The sequence below is a fragment of the Pseudorasbora parva genome, chromosome 1 (assembly GCF_024679245.1).
Source record: "Pseudorasbora parva isolate DD20220531a chromosome 1, ASM2467924v1, whole genome shotgun sequence".
NCBI classification, from domain to species: Eukaryota; Metazoa; Chordata; class Actinopteri; order Cypriniformes; family Gobionidae; genus Pseudorasbora; species Pseudorasbora parva.
The window spans coordinates 39691152-39705452 of record NC_090172.1 but is presented as its reverse complement, the minus strand read 5'-3'; the positions used below and the strand labels follow the sequence as shown (position 1 = coordinate 39705452).

The 14301-nt window shown below is 37.2% G+C and overlaps 1 protein-coding gene across 6 annotated transcripts in view; it reads left to right on the top strand.

Annotated features, from left to right (window-relative positions):
• Positions 1-14301, top strand: part of plekhg4 (pleckstrin homology domain containing, family G (with RhoGef domain) member 4) — a 104167-nt gene that overhangs the window by 61466 nt on the left and 28400 nt on the right. For 5 of the 6 annotated variants that reach the window (XM_067440401.1, XM_067440400.1, XM_067440399.1 and 2 more), the window contains 7 exons: positions 2157-2246; positions 2829-2945; positions 3229-3327; positions 6126-6274; positions 10736-10874; positions 11801-11923; positions 12215-12406. In XM_067440401.1, the coding sequence (XP_067296502.1) occupies positions 2157-2246; positions 2829-2945; positions 3229-3327; positions 6126-6274; positions 10736-10874; positions 11801-11923; positions 12215-12406 (909 nt within the window). The remainder of the gene's footprint in view (positions 1-2156; positions 2247-2828; positions 2946-3228; positions 3328-6125; positions 6275-10735; positions 10875-11800; positions 11924-12214; positions 12407-14301) is intronic. The other variant, XM_067440397.1, reaches the window with a different exon arrangement.

Here is a 14301-nt window from a genome sequence, read left to right as displayed (position 1 = left end):
AATCGCTGAAGTAACCCTTTAATGAGAATAATATATGTAGTTTTATATTATTTATTTTAATTTATTAAAAGAGGCGTTTCATGTCTATCCTTGAATCACTTAGCTGGAGGTTAAGAGGTTAGAGGTTGATTAATAAAGTAGTAATAAGTAATTAAATACTTTTAAGAGAGAGTAATTTGTTCAGTAATCTAATTACATTACTGAAGATTATTCAGAGATTATTATAGAATTCGTTACTATTAATTAATTACTTACCCAAGTAACTTACCCAACACTGGTTGCCTTGCACTGTAGAAGAATCACCTCAGCAATCATTTACATGAGTGATGTGAGGAAGCCAGTTAGTAATGCCTCCGAGATAATGCAGGAACATGATCCCTGAGCACATTTAATGGAAGTGACTCCAGACTGAGTTTGTGCTGTGGACCTTAATGCAGATTAATGTTGCTTTCTTCTTCTGCCAGAAACCTGCCATACTCTGACAGACTGAGGGTGTGCCAATGCTGACTTCACCATTTAAACATCCTGAGTCAGATAGAGATAAACATGAGCATTAGAAGAGTAAAATTGATGAATGTTTTTAATGACATTGTTGTTTTGAGTAGCACAGTGTCTCTTTGAGAGGTTTTCATTGTCTTTATTTACTCATATGAGCTTCAAAACAGCTGCCTTTCCTTAGTTCATTTGTTTCTCATTTCTTTAATCTTCCATCTGTATCTCTTACCCATGATGGACAGCAGGCAAATGCTTTCTTGTGGAAAAGGTGGATTTACTGAAAGTGTAGGAGATTCTCGATGATGTACTGCTAATGCTAAACTATGTGAATGTCACGTGTTTGAATGCCCTTCAGTGTATTCAGGGTCAGTGCTAACACTGACAGATGAGGTCTGTCTGAATGAATGCAGTAGCTTAGTGACCGGTCCTCAATTTACAGCCGCAGGCTCTCCTCCCTCCACTGACACTATCATCACATAGAGGTCCTTTTGAGCTGACAATTGCACTTTTCCCTCAGGTTTTTGTATTCAAATAAATAATTTTAAACCATGGCCAACAAAGGAATTGATTTTCTTTTACCTCATAAACTGATTCAACAGCAAAATAGTAACACCTTAGATAAGACGCAGTTTTAATTCACATTTTCAGGATGAAAGTCTTGTAAAGAACATAAAACCATTGTTATTTCACCTGGTTTACAATATCATTCAAAAGTTTGAGGCCAGTAAGATTATTATTGCTTTTTTGTGGAAACCATGATACATTTTTCATGATTTTGTTGTTGTTGTTGTCTTATGACTTTTGATCAGTTTAACGCATCCTTGCTGAATTGAAGTATGTAAAAAAAATTACTTTTGAACAGAGTTGTTAGAATTGTGATGACAGGTTTGAGTTTAGTTTATCGGTAAATAATTTGTTGTCTGCCAGGCTTTTGTCTACTTCAAACAATCCACGTAATAATCATTCCTTCTCATCAGCCCCTACATGACTGGAAAACTGGAAACCTGACCCAATCTCACCCTGACCCATATATTCATGATTTTCATACACTCAAAATGCAAAGTAAAAAAAACTTCAGCAATAAATATCAGCAGTAAATATGTCTCAGCCCTGAAGAGTTTGTTGATGTTTCTGGAACATTCCTTAGTAAATATGCTATTGTTTCATTCCAGCAGAGATTTTCTTTTTCTTCTGTTCTGATGTGGCTATGATGGCAGGATAATATGTGCATGATCAGTATGCATGATGACATGTAAGGAAACAGACAAAAACAACTTTCGAAAGGCATAATAGACTTCTCTGGTCTGTTTTTACGCAGTGTTGTTTTTCTGCTCTTTTGTTATTTGACATACTCTGACAGAAGGCTTTTATTGTGGTTCTTGGGCGCATGACAGAAAAAGTGTCTGCTAGGTTATGTAACCTTAAAAAACGTTTTTTAAATGACGTACATGCATAGTTAAATGAAGCGTTAAATGAAAATTCACTATTTTCTATTTTCTAAATGTTATTGATCTTATTGTGAAAGTTTCAATTCAGTAATTATTCTTACTTTGTAATAGTGATCATAAATAGCTATAAAATAATTGTATTGGTCAATAGGACTATGAGTGAAATGTGTAATTCTTGGTGTTGTCTAAGATTTATAGTCTATTGAATCTCAGCAGGAAGACATGCCGGGGTGCATCCATACAGTACTGCTGCTGGCCGACAGAGATTTGGCGCTACGCATGGAGAAAACCTCTTCTATACAGGTAACGCACAAACATTACCCATCACCTGTAACTGCCATGACTTAACAGCCATGGTAACACTCAAACAATAACTACATGGTGTGCCACATGATATGTGGTGTGTGATTTGCTTTTAATGAGGGCAGGAAGGATAAAAAACAAACATATATCCATAGTTTACTCTATAGAAGAGGAAATGGTTTTGACCTTTTGGTCCTGGAGACTAATGTCAGTTTACTAACGGTTTCTAGTTAAAGGAAATCCTCTAACACCTTTGTCATTATAAGCAACATCCACCACCAACACTGACAAGGTTCTTGCTTTCACCTAGTTACTCTGCTCTGTTTTAGAAATAGATGGCTATTTTAAAACACAAGTGTCTGTAATGAGACTACCAGAGATAGACTCTTGTAGCTACGTAGGACAGTGCTTCAGTTGAGAATTTCACAACAGCTGTACTGATAATTTAGCCTAGACATCTATCTAAGCTATTAGAATAGCTGAAGTGTTTATGATGGCACTACAATACATATTTGCCCCCTTTAATACAGAAGCTAAGACCTGATGACGGTTGTGTTCTGCATTCTTTTTGCGTTTTGTCAGGTGGAGCTGTTGACATCGTTGAAGTCGCTCTATAAGCACGTGGACATCGCTCAACTCCCCACTGAGTTTGAAGGCACTTTCCCTTATTCCCACAGCAGCTGGGTCTGTTTCAGAATGGTGAGAAAATCATCATCATCATTCCTAGAACTAAGGCTGGGATACACAACATGTTTTTGCCTTGAGTATTTAAACTGATTTGTAGACAGAAAGTCTGAGCCAGATTCACAGCCAAAAGTCACATAAATATACTTGACACATTACGATATAAATAATTTGATGTGCATTCAGATATATGCATATATTAGTTGATGTACAACATCCCACAACTGTTTGTCGAGTAATCTAGATTTTGTTTTCTAATCGTTTCCTAACCTAAACATTTCTTTTTGATATATCTCAGAGGTTGGAGCAGCTGACCAGCCATTGTGAGGATGCTGTGAACCTGCTTCAGAACTCCATCAGCAAACTGGAGTCCACAGTGCTGCCACCTACAGCAGAGGTACTGCAACAGTCAATAAAATACTTTTCTAAAGCAGTTCTACCAAAAGAAGTACAACAAAACAAAAAAGCTTTGTCCCAGCCGTCAGGAATGAAAGAGCATTCATGAATTATTTAGGCTTTTATCCAAAGCGACTTACTTTTCATTCTAGTATACATTTGTATCAGTTCTTGCATTCCCTCGGAATCAAACTCATGACCTTGGTGTTGCCATGCTCTATTGTTTGAGCTACAGGAATATATATTGCAGGTTGTTTGCCCAAGAACCAGTTGAGCCCCTAAACTCTTGGTTCTTACAGTGAACTCTGCCTCAGGAGGGCATCCCCATGGCAATGAAGTTTTCTATTCTGAGTCTGAGGGACTTCTATTTTGTTTCCATGAAGTACAGCAGCGCCACTGGTGCCCAGTAACAGTGATTTAAAGACTTCTATTTAAAAGACATGTTGAGTTTTGGAAAATAGACTTCAGTATGTGTGTGGTTGGGGTTAGTGTGTCAAGGCTTTGACTGAGTTGACCTCTGGCTGTCAGTTGAGGTCACGCTGGAGCTTTTTATCCACAGGCTTCTGGGGAAAAAACAGGGCCTCAGGAGAAGTAATGATCTCCCAGAGGAGTTTTTATCTCCAGCCATCTTCAAAATCACTTACTAAGGGTTTATTTAAAGAGTAGAATGGAGAAGCAGAAAGAGTCTGGTGGATGAGGGTATGGATTTCTGCTTGGCTTTGTGCTGAATGCTAAAACAGTGACGCTTAGATGTTAAATTAATAGAAAACCAGAATAAGTCTCGGCCTGTCATCTCTCTGCCATTTTGTCTGTCTTCTGTCTCCCTCCATTAATCTAAATTTGTCCCCTCTTTTTTCTGTATTTTCACCACAAATCTAAATTTAAGAGCCATAAAAAAGAGATCTTCATTCTCTGTTTAATAGTTTGATATACAATGTCTATGAAGAGTTTTAAAGCAGTTCTGTATACAAAACTACAAATAGGCTTTAAAACACACAGAAACATCCACTGACATTTGTAATTCATGTAATTGCTCTACAGTTTCATCAAACTTCACACACACATGCTAATTAGAGTGTAAACGTATGGCAGTAATTATGAGATTTTTATCACTTTAAGGACTTTTTCAAAATCACTTTAAAAAAGTATTTTGTTGAGGCTCCTGAGGTTATTCGATATAATCTAACCTTTTATTATTAGCGCCTCATAGACTCCGCATAATGTGGCCAGACCACCATCTGCATCATTGCCATCTTTTTTGGGTGGTTCACACTCAAATAGACACATACACCCTAAAAAAAGTATTACACCCTAAACACTACCCTTACAGATTACACATAGATTTTAACTAATTTAGTTTTACTAATTTATTAGCCTTCTTTACTAGTAAGAGCATTCTCAGAAGTGGTTTCATTTTCTAAGATGGAAAAAGTTAACACCCAAAAAGAGGTTAAAATAAATAAATAGTATCACCACTTGTGATAAAATCATTTAATAGTGGTAATACCAGCCAAACGTTTGGGGTATGTGTTTTTTAGTTAAAGAAATTACTTTATTTAGCAAGGACCCATTTCATTCAATTGATCAAAAGTGGAGAAAAAAAAGATTTCTCTTTCAAAAATACTGTTTTAAAGGAAGTGTATGTAAGATTGTGGCCAATACTGGTACTGCAATCACTATCCCCAATCCCCCTCCCCCTGACTCGAGGTTGCCAGATAGGCTGCATGATCCATCAGGAATGTTTGTATCTGCAGCTGTGATAACTAGAGCAGATCTGGCAACCCGGATGCTGAAACACTACTGACTTTGTGATTGGTCAATAAGTGGAGGTTGGAGCTTCAGGCCAAATCACAAGTCAACATCAACATCAGTTTAGGGCTGCAACAACAGCTTTTAAAAGCCGGACTACTGTTGTCAGTGATATAAGTATTTGAAATTAACATGATTTCTTAATGTCTAGTGAGATATCAGGGCCATTTTATGATTAATTGAAATATGTTTCTTACATGCAGTTTCTTTAAACGTTCATCAGAGACTGCTGAAAAATGTATCTTGATTTCCACAAAAATATGAAGCTGTTTCAACAGTTATAATGTTTCTTGAGCTGCAAATTAGCATATTAGAGTGATTTTAACAAATAAATTCAGCCTTGATGGATATTTGAGACAAAAAAAAAATCTACTGAACAATAGTGTACATTTTATATGTGATAACTCCAGTCATGTCAGTAGCCTAGACAAGCTGTTTTGCTTTACTACTGTTCTATTCGTTTCTACAGTGGATTTGGGAACTTTTGCTTTGTCCTTATGCTGTATCACACCAAAGGGATCCAGTATATAAACTGCAAGACAAGTGTTGTATTGTTGTTAAGAGATCAATAAAAGCTAGTTTTAAGTACAACAGTACAAGTACACACACACACACCTATAGGCGGTGTGGCAGTTATGCGTATTACACTGTACTGTAGCTTAAGCTCATTTGATCATTTAATGAGTACAAATGTGAGCTGGTATTAGATGAAGGAGGTGTAGTTAACATTTAATAATAATGAACATCTGTGCATGAGAGTGTGTACAGGACAGGTAATGTGTGCTGCTGCAGGTATTACTCTGTATGTCGAGGGAGTTTGCAAGACAGGAAGATAATGATGGGGTGTATCTGTGTTTATGCTGGCGACAGGACAGATATTACTCAGTGAGAACAGTAGATGCGATTTGTAATAATAATAAGGTGTGTGGGAATGTGTGCGGCTGTAGAGGAGTGTCTTTGTTTTATAGTAATGAATGTGTGTGTTTGCAGGAGGCAGATATCTTATTGTGCAAGTACAGAGAGCTGATGAGGACTGTTCTGGAGGACAGCAGGCTGGTGCGGCTACAGCTGGAGGGAGGAGCTGCTCTGTCCCGTTTACGAAAAGAAGAGACCAGTGTCAGTCTGACAGAGGACTATAGGTGAGACAAGATTATTCAGACTTTAACCCACTGCACACATTGGCCCTCATTTATCAATCTTGCGTAGAAACGGGTGTATATGTTGGCGTAAGATTATGCTTACACTCCTCTCACCGCCTGATTTATGAAACTGTGCGCACCTCTGCAATCCAGGTGTACGCAATACCTGCCCTTGATAAATGCGGCGGCTGAAAACGATCGTCATTAGAATAACACGCCCCTATATATTCAAGTCTCCGCCTCATCCACGCCCTCATTTTACGCCATGGACAAACAGAAGACGGCAAAGAAGCGAAACTTCTCCGACGTGGAGATCGGGCGCGCTCAATCATCTCACTAGTCCACTAGTCAGGGCACTGATTAGGAAATAAGTCAATGGGCTGACTCCCTGATCAGTGCTCTGACTACTGAACTATTGAGATGATTGAGACGCGCCCATCGAGACCATCACCAGGGAAGTGAAAAAAAAAAACGAAATTGTTTTATTTGGGAGTTTAAAGAGTGGGATTAAAGGCACCTACAAAAACAAAATATGGACCCAAATTACGAGTACTCTTAGGAGGTTGAGAAGCGCACTCCAGCAGTTTAAATAGCTGTTTGGATGATAAATTACCATCACAATGCATTATTTTACAGCACGTTTTGAAACAATTAGCATTTAATTTCGTATCACGGCACATGTATTGGGGTGTACAATAGTGATGATGATGTGATGTGGAGTAAGATTCATTCACATTAATAATTACATGACAATTTGTAAGATTCTTATTCTTATTATTATGATTATTATTCTTAATGATGCTTGTTATTTGGAAGAAGAGTGTCGTTTTTATTGATTTTATTACTATTATTATTTAAAAGAAGAATGTCATTTTTATTATTTTGTCAGTCTGAATTATTTTAGTCCCAGTCCGTGCGCAGCTGCCGGGCCAGGCGGGCCTGAAACGTCAGATAAAGCGCACAGGCTCGCGACTGGAGGAATACATATGCCTACAAATCAAACGCTTTGGTAAAGTCACACAAATTAAACATTGGCGTTCATGTTGCACAAAAATAAACACTGAATGTTGTTGTTGTGGTTTTTAACAGTGAGTCATAATACAGCATATCTTGTCAGTGCGTTTTGTGGTGTTAGGAATTGTTTTTCTGCGCATTTTCCCACTAACTCAAACGTGCGTACACCACCTCCTGAGCTGGCGTAGGATTTGAGCGTGCCGTACGCCAACGTCCATATTGATAAATCTCAAAGTCACCGTGGGTTTGGGTGTACGCAAGGTGTACGCTGGAAATTTGGTGTACGCACTTTTGATAAATGAGGGCCAATGTGTTCCAAAACCTAGTGAGTGATAGGTATTCCTAAAGGTAGGGAACTTATGCCACCACCTAAGATAACACATTTCGGTCAGGCAGCTTGGCATGACTTTTGCAGTAATGACAATCCCAGAATGCACTGCAATAAGATCAATGGAAAAATAAATCCAAGATAAATGTTGATTTAACACTAACATTCAAATGTTTGGGGTCAATATGATTTTTTTAATGTTTTATGTTGTGCTGTAAAAACATTAATACTGTGAAAATATTATTACAATTTAAGATAACATATAATTTATTTGATTTGATTTGTAATCAATTGAATGCATCCTTGAGAAATAAAATTCTTTCCAAAATATAAATAGGTAGTATACATGTGATTCATTTATTATTAAAAAGTTATTTATAAAAAAAAAATACTAGTAACTATTTCGCATAAAGTTTTTATATAATATGCATATTAATGCACAAATTGAGATAATGTGTGAGTTGAGTCTCCTGTGCAGTTGCTTTCTATGAAGGTTCATTTCATTAAGGATGATGCCTAAATAGGCAGTATTGAATTATATAATTATGAGACATGTTAAGAGAGTTTGAGAATGACAAACAAAAGAGGGATAATGAGAGAGAGAGAGAGAGAGAGAGAGAGAGAGTGTTACTAGCGTGGGAGAGCATGTTCATGCCTCTGATGATTAGGGCTGGGTTCATCTGGAGGTTGAGGGAGTGTGAATGTTATTTCCCTCAGCTGAGCCAAGAGAAATGTCTTTATCTGCACACAATCATTTCATCCTGAAACATTCACACATAATCTCACAGCTAAACAGACACCAGTATGCGCATGTGTCCGTCTCTGATAACATGGTAGTTTGGATGAAACAGCGCTCTAGTGCTGCTTCCTGTTTGACTTGGGTTAAAACACACAGGCATGTCTGCGCTGGCTTACTCAAGGGCCATTTTAAAGCCTGCTGCTCGGGTGCAAACACTCAAGCCCGGTGTTTGTGACAGTCTTTGGTTATAAAGACCCATAGACTTTTTCCATAGACTTCCTTAAATAAATGAATATGCAGTGCTTCTAAGCCAGCCTCTCTGGTTCTGTAACCTGATTTATTGTCCATCTTGTCATCTCCTTCCCTTTTGTTCCTTTCATATTAGGTGAAATTATAGTTTAAAGGCTATGCGTGTTCTTCAAGTTGCTCATTTGCTGTTTAACAAATGCCAAAATGAAACCTAAGCTGTCTGAGCTGCTCACACACAAGCACGTCACCTGGATGCTGACAGACACATAAAGGGCTCAATCTCACAGGTGTGACTGAGTCTAAAGTGCTCAACAATAGTGAACAAATCCACATTTTTCTGTGTTCTTTAAACAGACTTTTTCCCTTCACACACAATCTTTCTAGACTGTGTCTTTTTGTATAGTCTTTTTCACACTTCCTTTGGGTCCTAAACGTGAACTATAACTCCTTGCTTTTTTACTGAATGGAATGATTGTGCTTTTACTTACTGGTGGTTCTAATTTATGTTTCAAATGTTCATAAACAGGAAATTCTATCTCCTTTTTCTCTCTCTTTTCAATAGTTCTTGTAAAACAATATAACATAGAGTAATAATACTACTAATAATAATCATCATAAATATTAGTAATCGTCAACAACATCACTAATAAAAGTTCATGCCCGGTAAATATGAATAAATTAAATGATGTTGTTGTTGTTGATTTAATAACAATAGTTAATTGGCTACATTTTTATCAGTGATTATTGTTGACTTATTCTTAATCTTATGATTATTAGAGATGCCAGGGATCTATATAGTAATACCATATAGAAATGGATTTCATCACATATGTTTATTCATCTTCTCTCTACCTAACACAATTAATCAACAGTACTATGACAGAATTGAGCTGGTAAGGAAGGCTTCTGATTTTTCATACATCCGTCTTAGACTCTTATCTCTCTCACTCACTCTTTTGTCGTTCTCTCTCGCCGGAATGTCTTTGATATATCCTTCATGCTGTGTTAACCTGTGTTTGCTCTGGGTGTGCGCTGTGAATAATTGGTGGGTTTTGAACTGACTCTGATGTCCCTGATTTGCCCCTCATGCCTCTCATTGTGTGTAACACAAATTATTTCCAACACTGAATTTAAATCAACCAATACCTTTAAAGGAATAGGTTTTTGTTGTTGTTGCTGTGTGAATAGGTCTATCAAACTCAAAAGCAAACAAGTAGAAAAAGTCTAGGTGACTTTTAAAAACCATGGGAATATGTGTTTGCATACATGTGTATCTAACAGCAGGGGGCACATTTTTTTGGCTGTGTTGTTGTACATGTGCCTCATGTCTGTCTGCATTAATAAGTCTTGCTTGCTTTGACAAGTCTTTTGGCAGTCAAAATGGAAATATGGCACTCAAAATAGTTTTTAATATTGACGTTGATGTTGTGTATGGATCAGAGACTCTTAGTTGGCATATCGCTTAGAGGAAATGTATAAATGTTCGACTAGAGCACAATACAGTATTGTGTAAGTGAACTACAGCAGTGATGAAGTCATCCATTAGACATCAACCTCTTCTGTTGTGCACAGTGTGCTCTGTCACTGTGTATCACAGCATTGGATATTCGCACAGATACACAAAAATGCATCATTTTTCACATTTCCTTGCAATTATGCATTAAAAGAAATACAATTCCTTGACATATGTATATGCACATGCACACAGTGTACGGTCAATAACTTGTTGTTTCTTTCATTTACACTCTTTTTTTTTTTTTTTTCTCACACACACACACACACACACACACACACACACACACACACACACACACACACACACACACACACACACACACACACACACACACACACACACACACACACACACACACACACAAACTCCAGCACTTCTCCATACTGTCTCCCATTGCCAGATAAAACTGTCAAACAAATGTGCCCAATCAAATACATTCAAAGCCTCGTCCAATCGATACACACTATGAGGCTGTCTCAACCAATGAGATGTGAGTCCTGCAGTCAGTGTTTTCTGCACAGCACAGATTCTTGGAGTTTCTCTCAGGGAATAGAAACAGACAATATGTAGACTAAATTTAATATGCTAGAGAAATCTTCTTGGTGTGTGTTTCAGAGATGCCATCGAGAATGCAGGACATCTGTATAACCAAGTGGACGAGCTGGTTCACAGGCTGGTGATGCTGTCCAACAAATGCACACAGGAGCTGGAATTCATTATGGAGTTTAAGACCCTGGAGGAGGGATTCAGAGAGGTGAGGACTAAGGTTTTGCACTATACTACGTAGATACTATACTATTTATTGTCTTTTTTTATGTCATGTTAATGTGACCACTTCTCATAATATAAAATAAAAAAAGTTTTATTATTAAACTAAGAAAAAGTGAAAAATAAATAAAATTACATTTAGAAAATAAATTCATCATTTAATAAATGAAATCATTAAATAAATAAATGCATTCGTTTTGAGAGATTAAGAGTTCTACTGAGAAATACTAAAATTTTAATTGTAAAGACTGCAAAATAGAAGCATTTGCATGAGCAGATTTTTTAACTAAACATCTGGGCAGTTTGTACGTCTTCAAGGCTTATTCTTAGCAATGGTTTTTCTAGTGAATTTACCTATTACACTTAAAAAATAGGGAATATTGCATTGAAGTGCTGCACACTCACTCACAAACAGCTGCAACACTGCTTTGGTGATTTATTCATTGTTACTCACATTTATTCACATTTCGTCTTAATTGATGATTGTGCCCAGCAGGCAGAAAAGATGGCGCAAACATTCATTCACACGCAAACATTCATGTACATCATGAGAAAATGTAAACTTGTAAATGTAAACACCATAGCATCTGTATCAGATGACATGCACTTGATTGATGTGTTCGTGTGCTCATGTTTCAGTCTACTGACAAAGTCCTCTGTCACAAAGAATGAAAAGCATAAATATGTTACGAGTCATGCTGGGTGAAACTAACAGAGTAAATGCCAAATTATACACAAAAAAAACCCTAAGGATAACTAATAATTGCTTATAATAAACAGAACGTTTCATGCATTGGTGTGGACAGTAATATATTGTTATAGTTATTTTTATAATTGCCGTTCCTGGTGTTAACAGGTCTTAACGTTGGAAACTAGCCAGATTAATTGATTGTTGTATATGTTGTCCCTTAGGTCAGTCAGTGGATAGAGGAGGTGGGAGAGTCTCGACTGCAGACGCTGAGTGAACTGGAAGATTCCTTGGAGCAGTTACATCATAAAAAGACTGTCTTCAGAGAATTTTACGTAGCTGCATATGTATGTCAACTCTTAAACATGTTTTACACCACACTTTACACCCTCTGCCACAGCATCTGCATTTGGGGTTGGGGTTGTCCACATACTTTGTCGTCAAATGCCTTTTATACGTTTTTTATTTGGACTGAGAGATAATATTTTACTGCAGGAGTCAAACATTTGCTTAATTGTATCAACACAAGCTTCAAGAGCATTTGTCACTGTTTAAATGCAGTCACCTCAGGTCAGTCACACCCTCTGCTTTCATAAAAGTTTTTAACATTTCGTGTGTGTGTGTGTGTGTGTGTTTAGGAGCACTGTAAGAGCGGTGAAGCTCTCCTAAAGCGCTTAGAAAAGTGGGAAGACGTCTCTTCTGCAGAGCTGCAGGTGTACGAGGTGAAAGTACGCTCATTCTGGGTCCATCTACAGGATTTTTCCCAGCGAGTGGAGGACAGCAAGGATAAAATTGACAAGACTGTTCGACTCTATGAGTTCTTTGACAAGGTAAGTGGTCACAGGGTGCCCTTTGCAGCTTGCTTACTTTGTGTATAGGGAGGTCCGGCATTAAACTCACCTGACTGTTCTGTGTATTTCCATTTTTATTTTTACTACATAGGCTCAGTTTGTAATCATTTTTTTTACATCAGATGACAATTCTTAGTTCTCTTGGTATTGAGCTGTATTGTAGTGCGTGCAACACAGTGAAAAGTTGAGATAAGTTTTAGATTTAGAGATTTGTTAGAAGGGTTTTTTTGATTTTTGATGGTTTAGTATAGGACTAAGTTACTCAAAATGATTTATTAACACTCATGTCATTCCAAACCTGTATAATTTTATTCTGTGAAACACAATAGAAGAACAGTGTTTTTCCTTTATACAACAAGAAAAATGGGTGAAATATTGTCTGAACCCCATTTAGTTTTAATATATTTTCGACAAGAGAAAGAAATCACACAGGTTTGTAGCAACATGAGAGTGATGAGTAAATGATGACAGAATTTATTTTTGGATGAAGTATCCCTTTAATTATATTTAATGGATTGTTTGAGGCTTTTCTAGATTAAAATATGTATTATGGATAATGGGTGATTACTCACTTGTACTGCTTTCTAATTGTAAGGTGTTTCAATTGCTCTGAATTATTACGTTGATGCATTAATTCATAAATATGTGATCATTCTAACCTATGTCTCAGCAGTGCATTTTAGCCAGTTCAGATTAGATGTGTGTTAGTTGTATCCATCCTTCAGTAGATTTTAGTATTATATGTATACATATTTTATATACTACTTTTCTTCTTTTTCTGTATTTTTCTAACTGTATTTATCTAGTTTCATTGCAGTAGTTTTTATACCTTTTGTCAGGTAAACCCTGAAGTCATATATTTAATAGGTTGTTCATGCGAAACATATTCTTCCATTGTAAAAACAGAATTTAATTTTGGTTAGTTTCAAATTTAGTTTAGTCTAAATGTAGTTTCCCTATAATAAATTAAGCTTGGAGACCCTCAAAGTAGCTCTGGCGACCTCTGGTGGGGGTCATGACCCCTAGGTTGTGAAAACCTATTTTATTGAACACTTAAAGCGGCGCTGTGTATGATATAAAAGTACTGCAAGAGTGATTAGAGAGCAGTCGGCTCTGTGTGCTTTCAAAACGCTCTTGCGGAACTTTGATGTCATACACTGAACGGTATGCAGAGTGCCGTTTCAAGTCAAACACACCTATCATGTCCTCTAGTGTTTAAATGACCTCGGTTGGATGTTGAAACAGCCACTGATCAAGAACCGTTATCTTCCTTTAGTCAGAAGAGATAATCCTTAGAGTCAGAAAGATTTTTAGTGAAATAAATCCTGTCCTATTTTTAACAATGAGAAAAACTTTAGAATTATCAGATACTTTGTATCAAAACCTATAATTATATCTGTTTTAAGTAGTGTTAAGTGATAGTAATGGAGTACAGTTTGATGTATTTTTTTCCATCAGTCTAGAGTTCCTCTGAAAAGCCTACAGTGTTTCTAAAGCACCAGCTATTACGGAAATCCCTGACTGGCAATGATGTCAGGCAAACAAACACACACACACACACACACACACACACACACACACACACACACACACACACATGCATGATTGTCTTTGTGATCAGACCATTGTGTTTTTCCTCTGTGGCACTGGGTGAGTGTTGAACACTTCGGTCTCTCTTCAGTGTTCCCCCCGAGCCCCAGCAGGGACAGATGGTCTTGTTGGCTGACCGCTATCAGATTTTATCATTAGCATAATCATAGTGCTCTTTCCTGACTCATCAGATCATCCATACATCCAGACCTCTTGCCCTGTTGGCATGGTGAACTCATCCAAGCTCTCTCCTGCCGTCTGTTGGCGTATTGACAAAAAGTTGT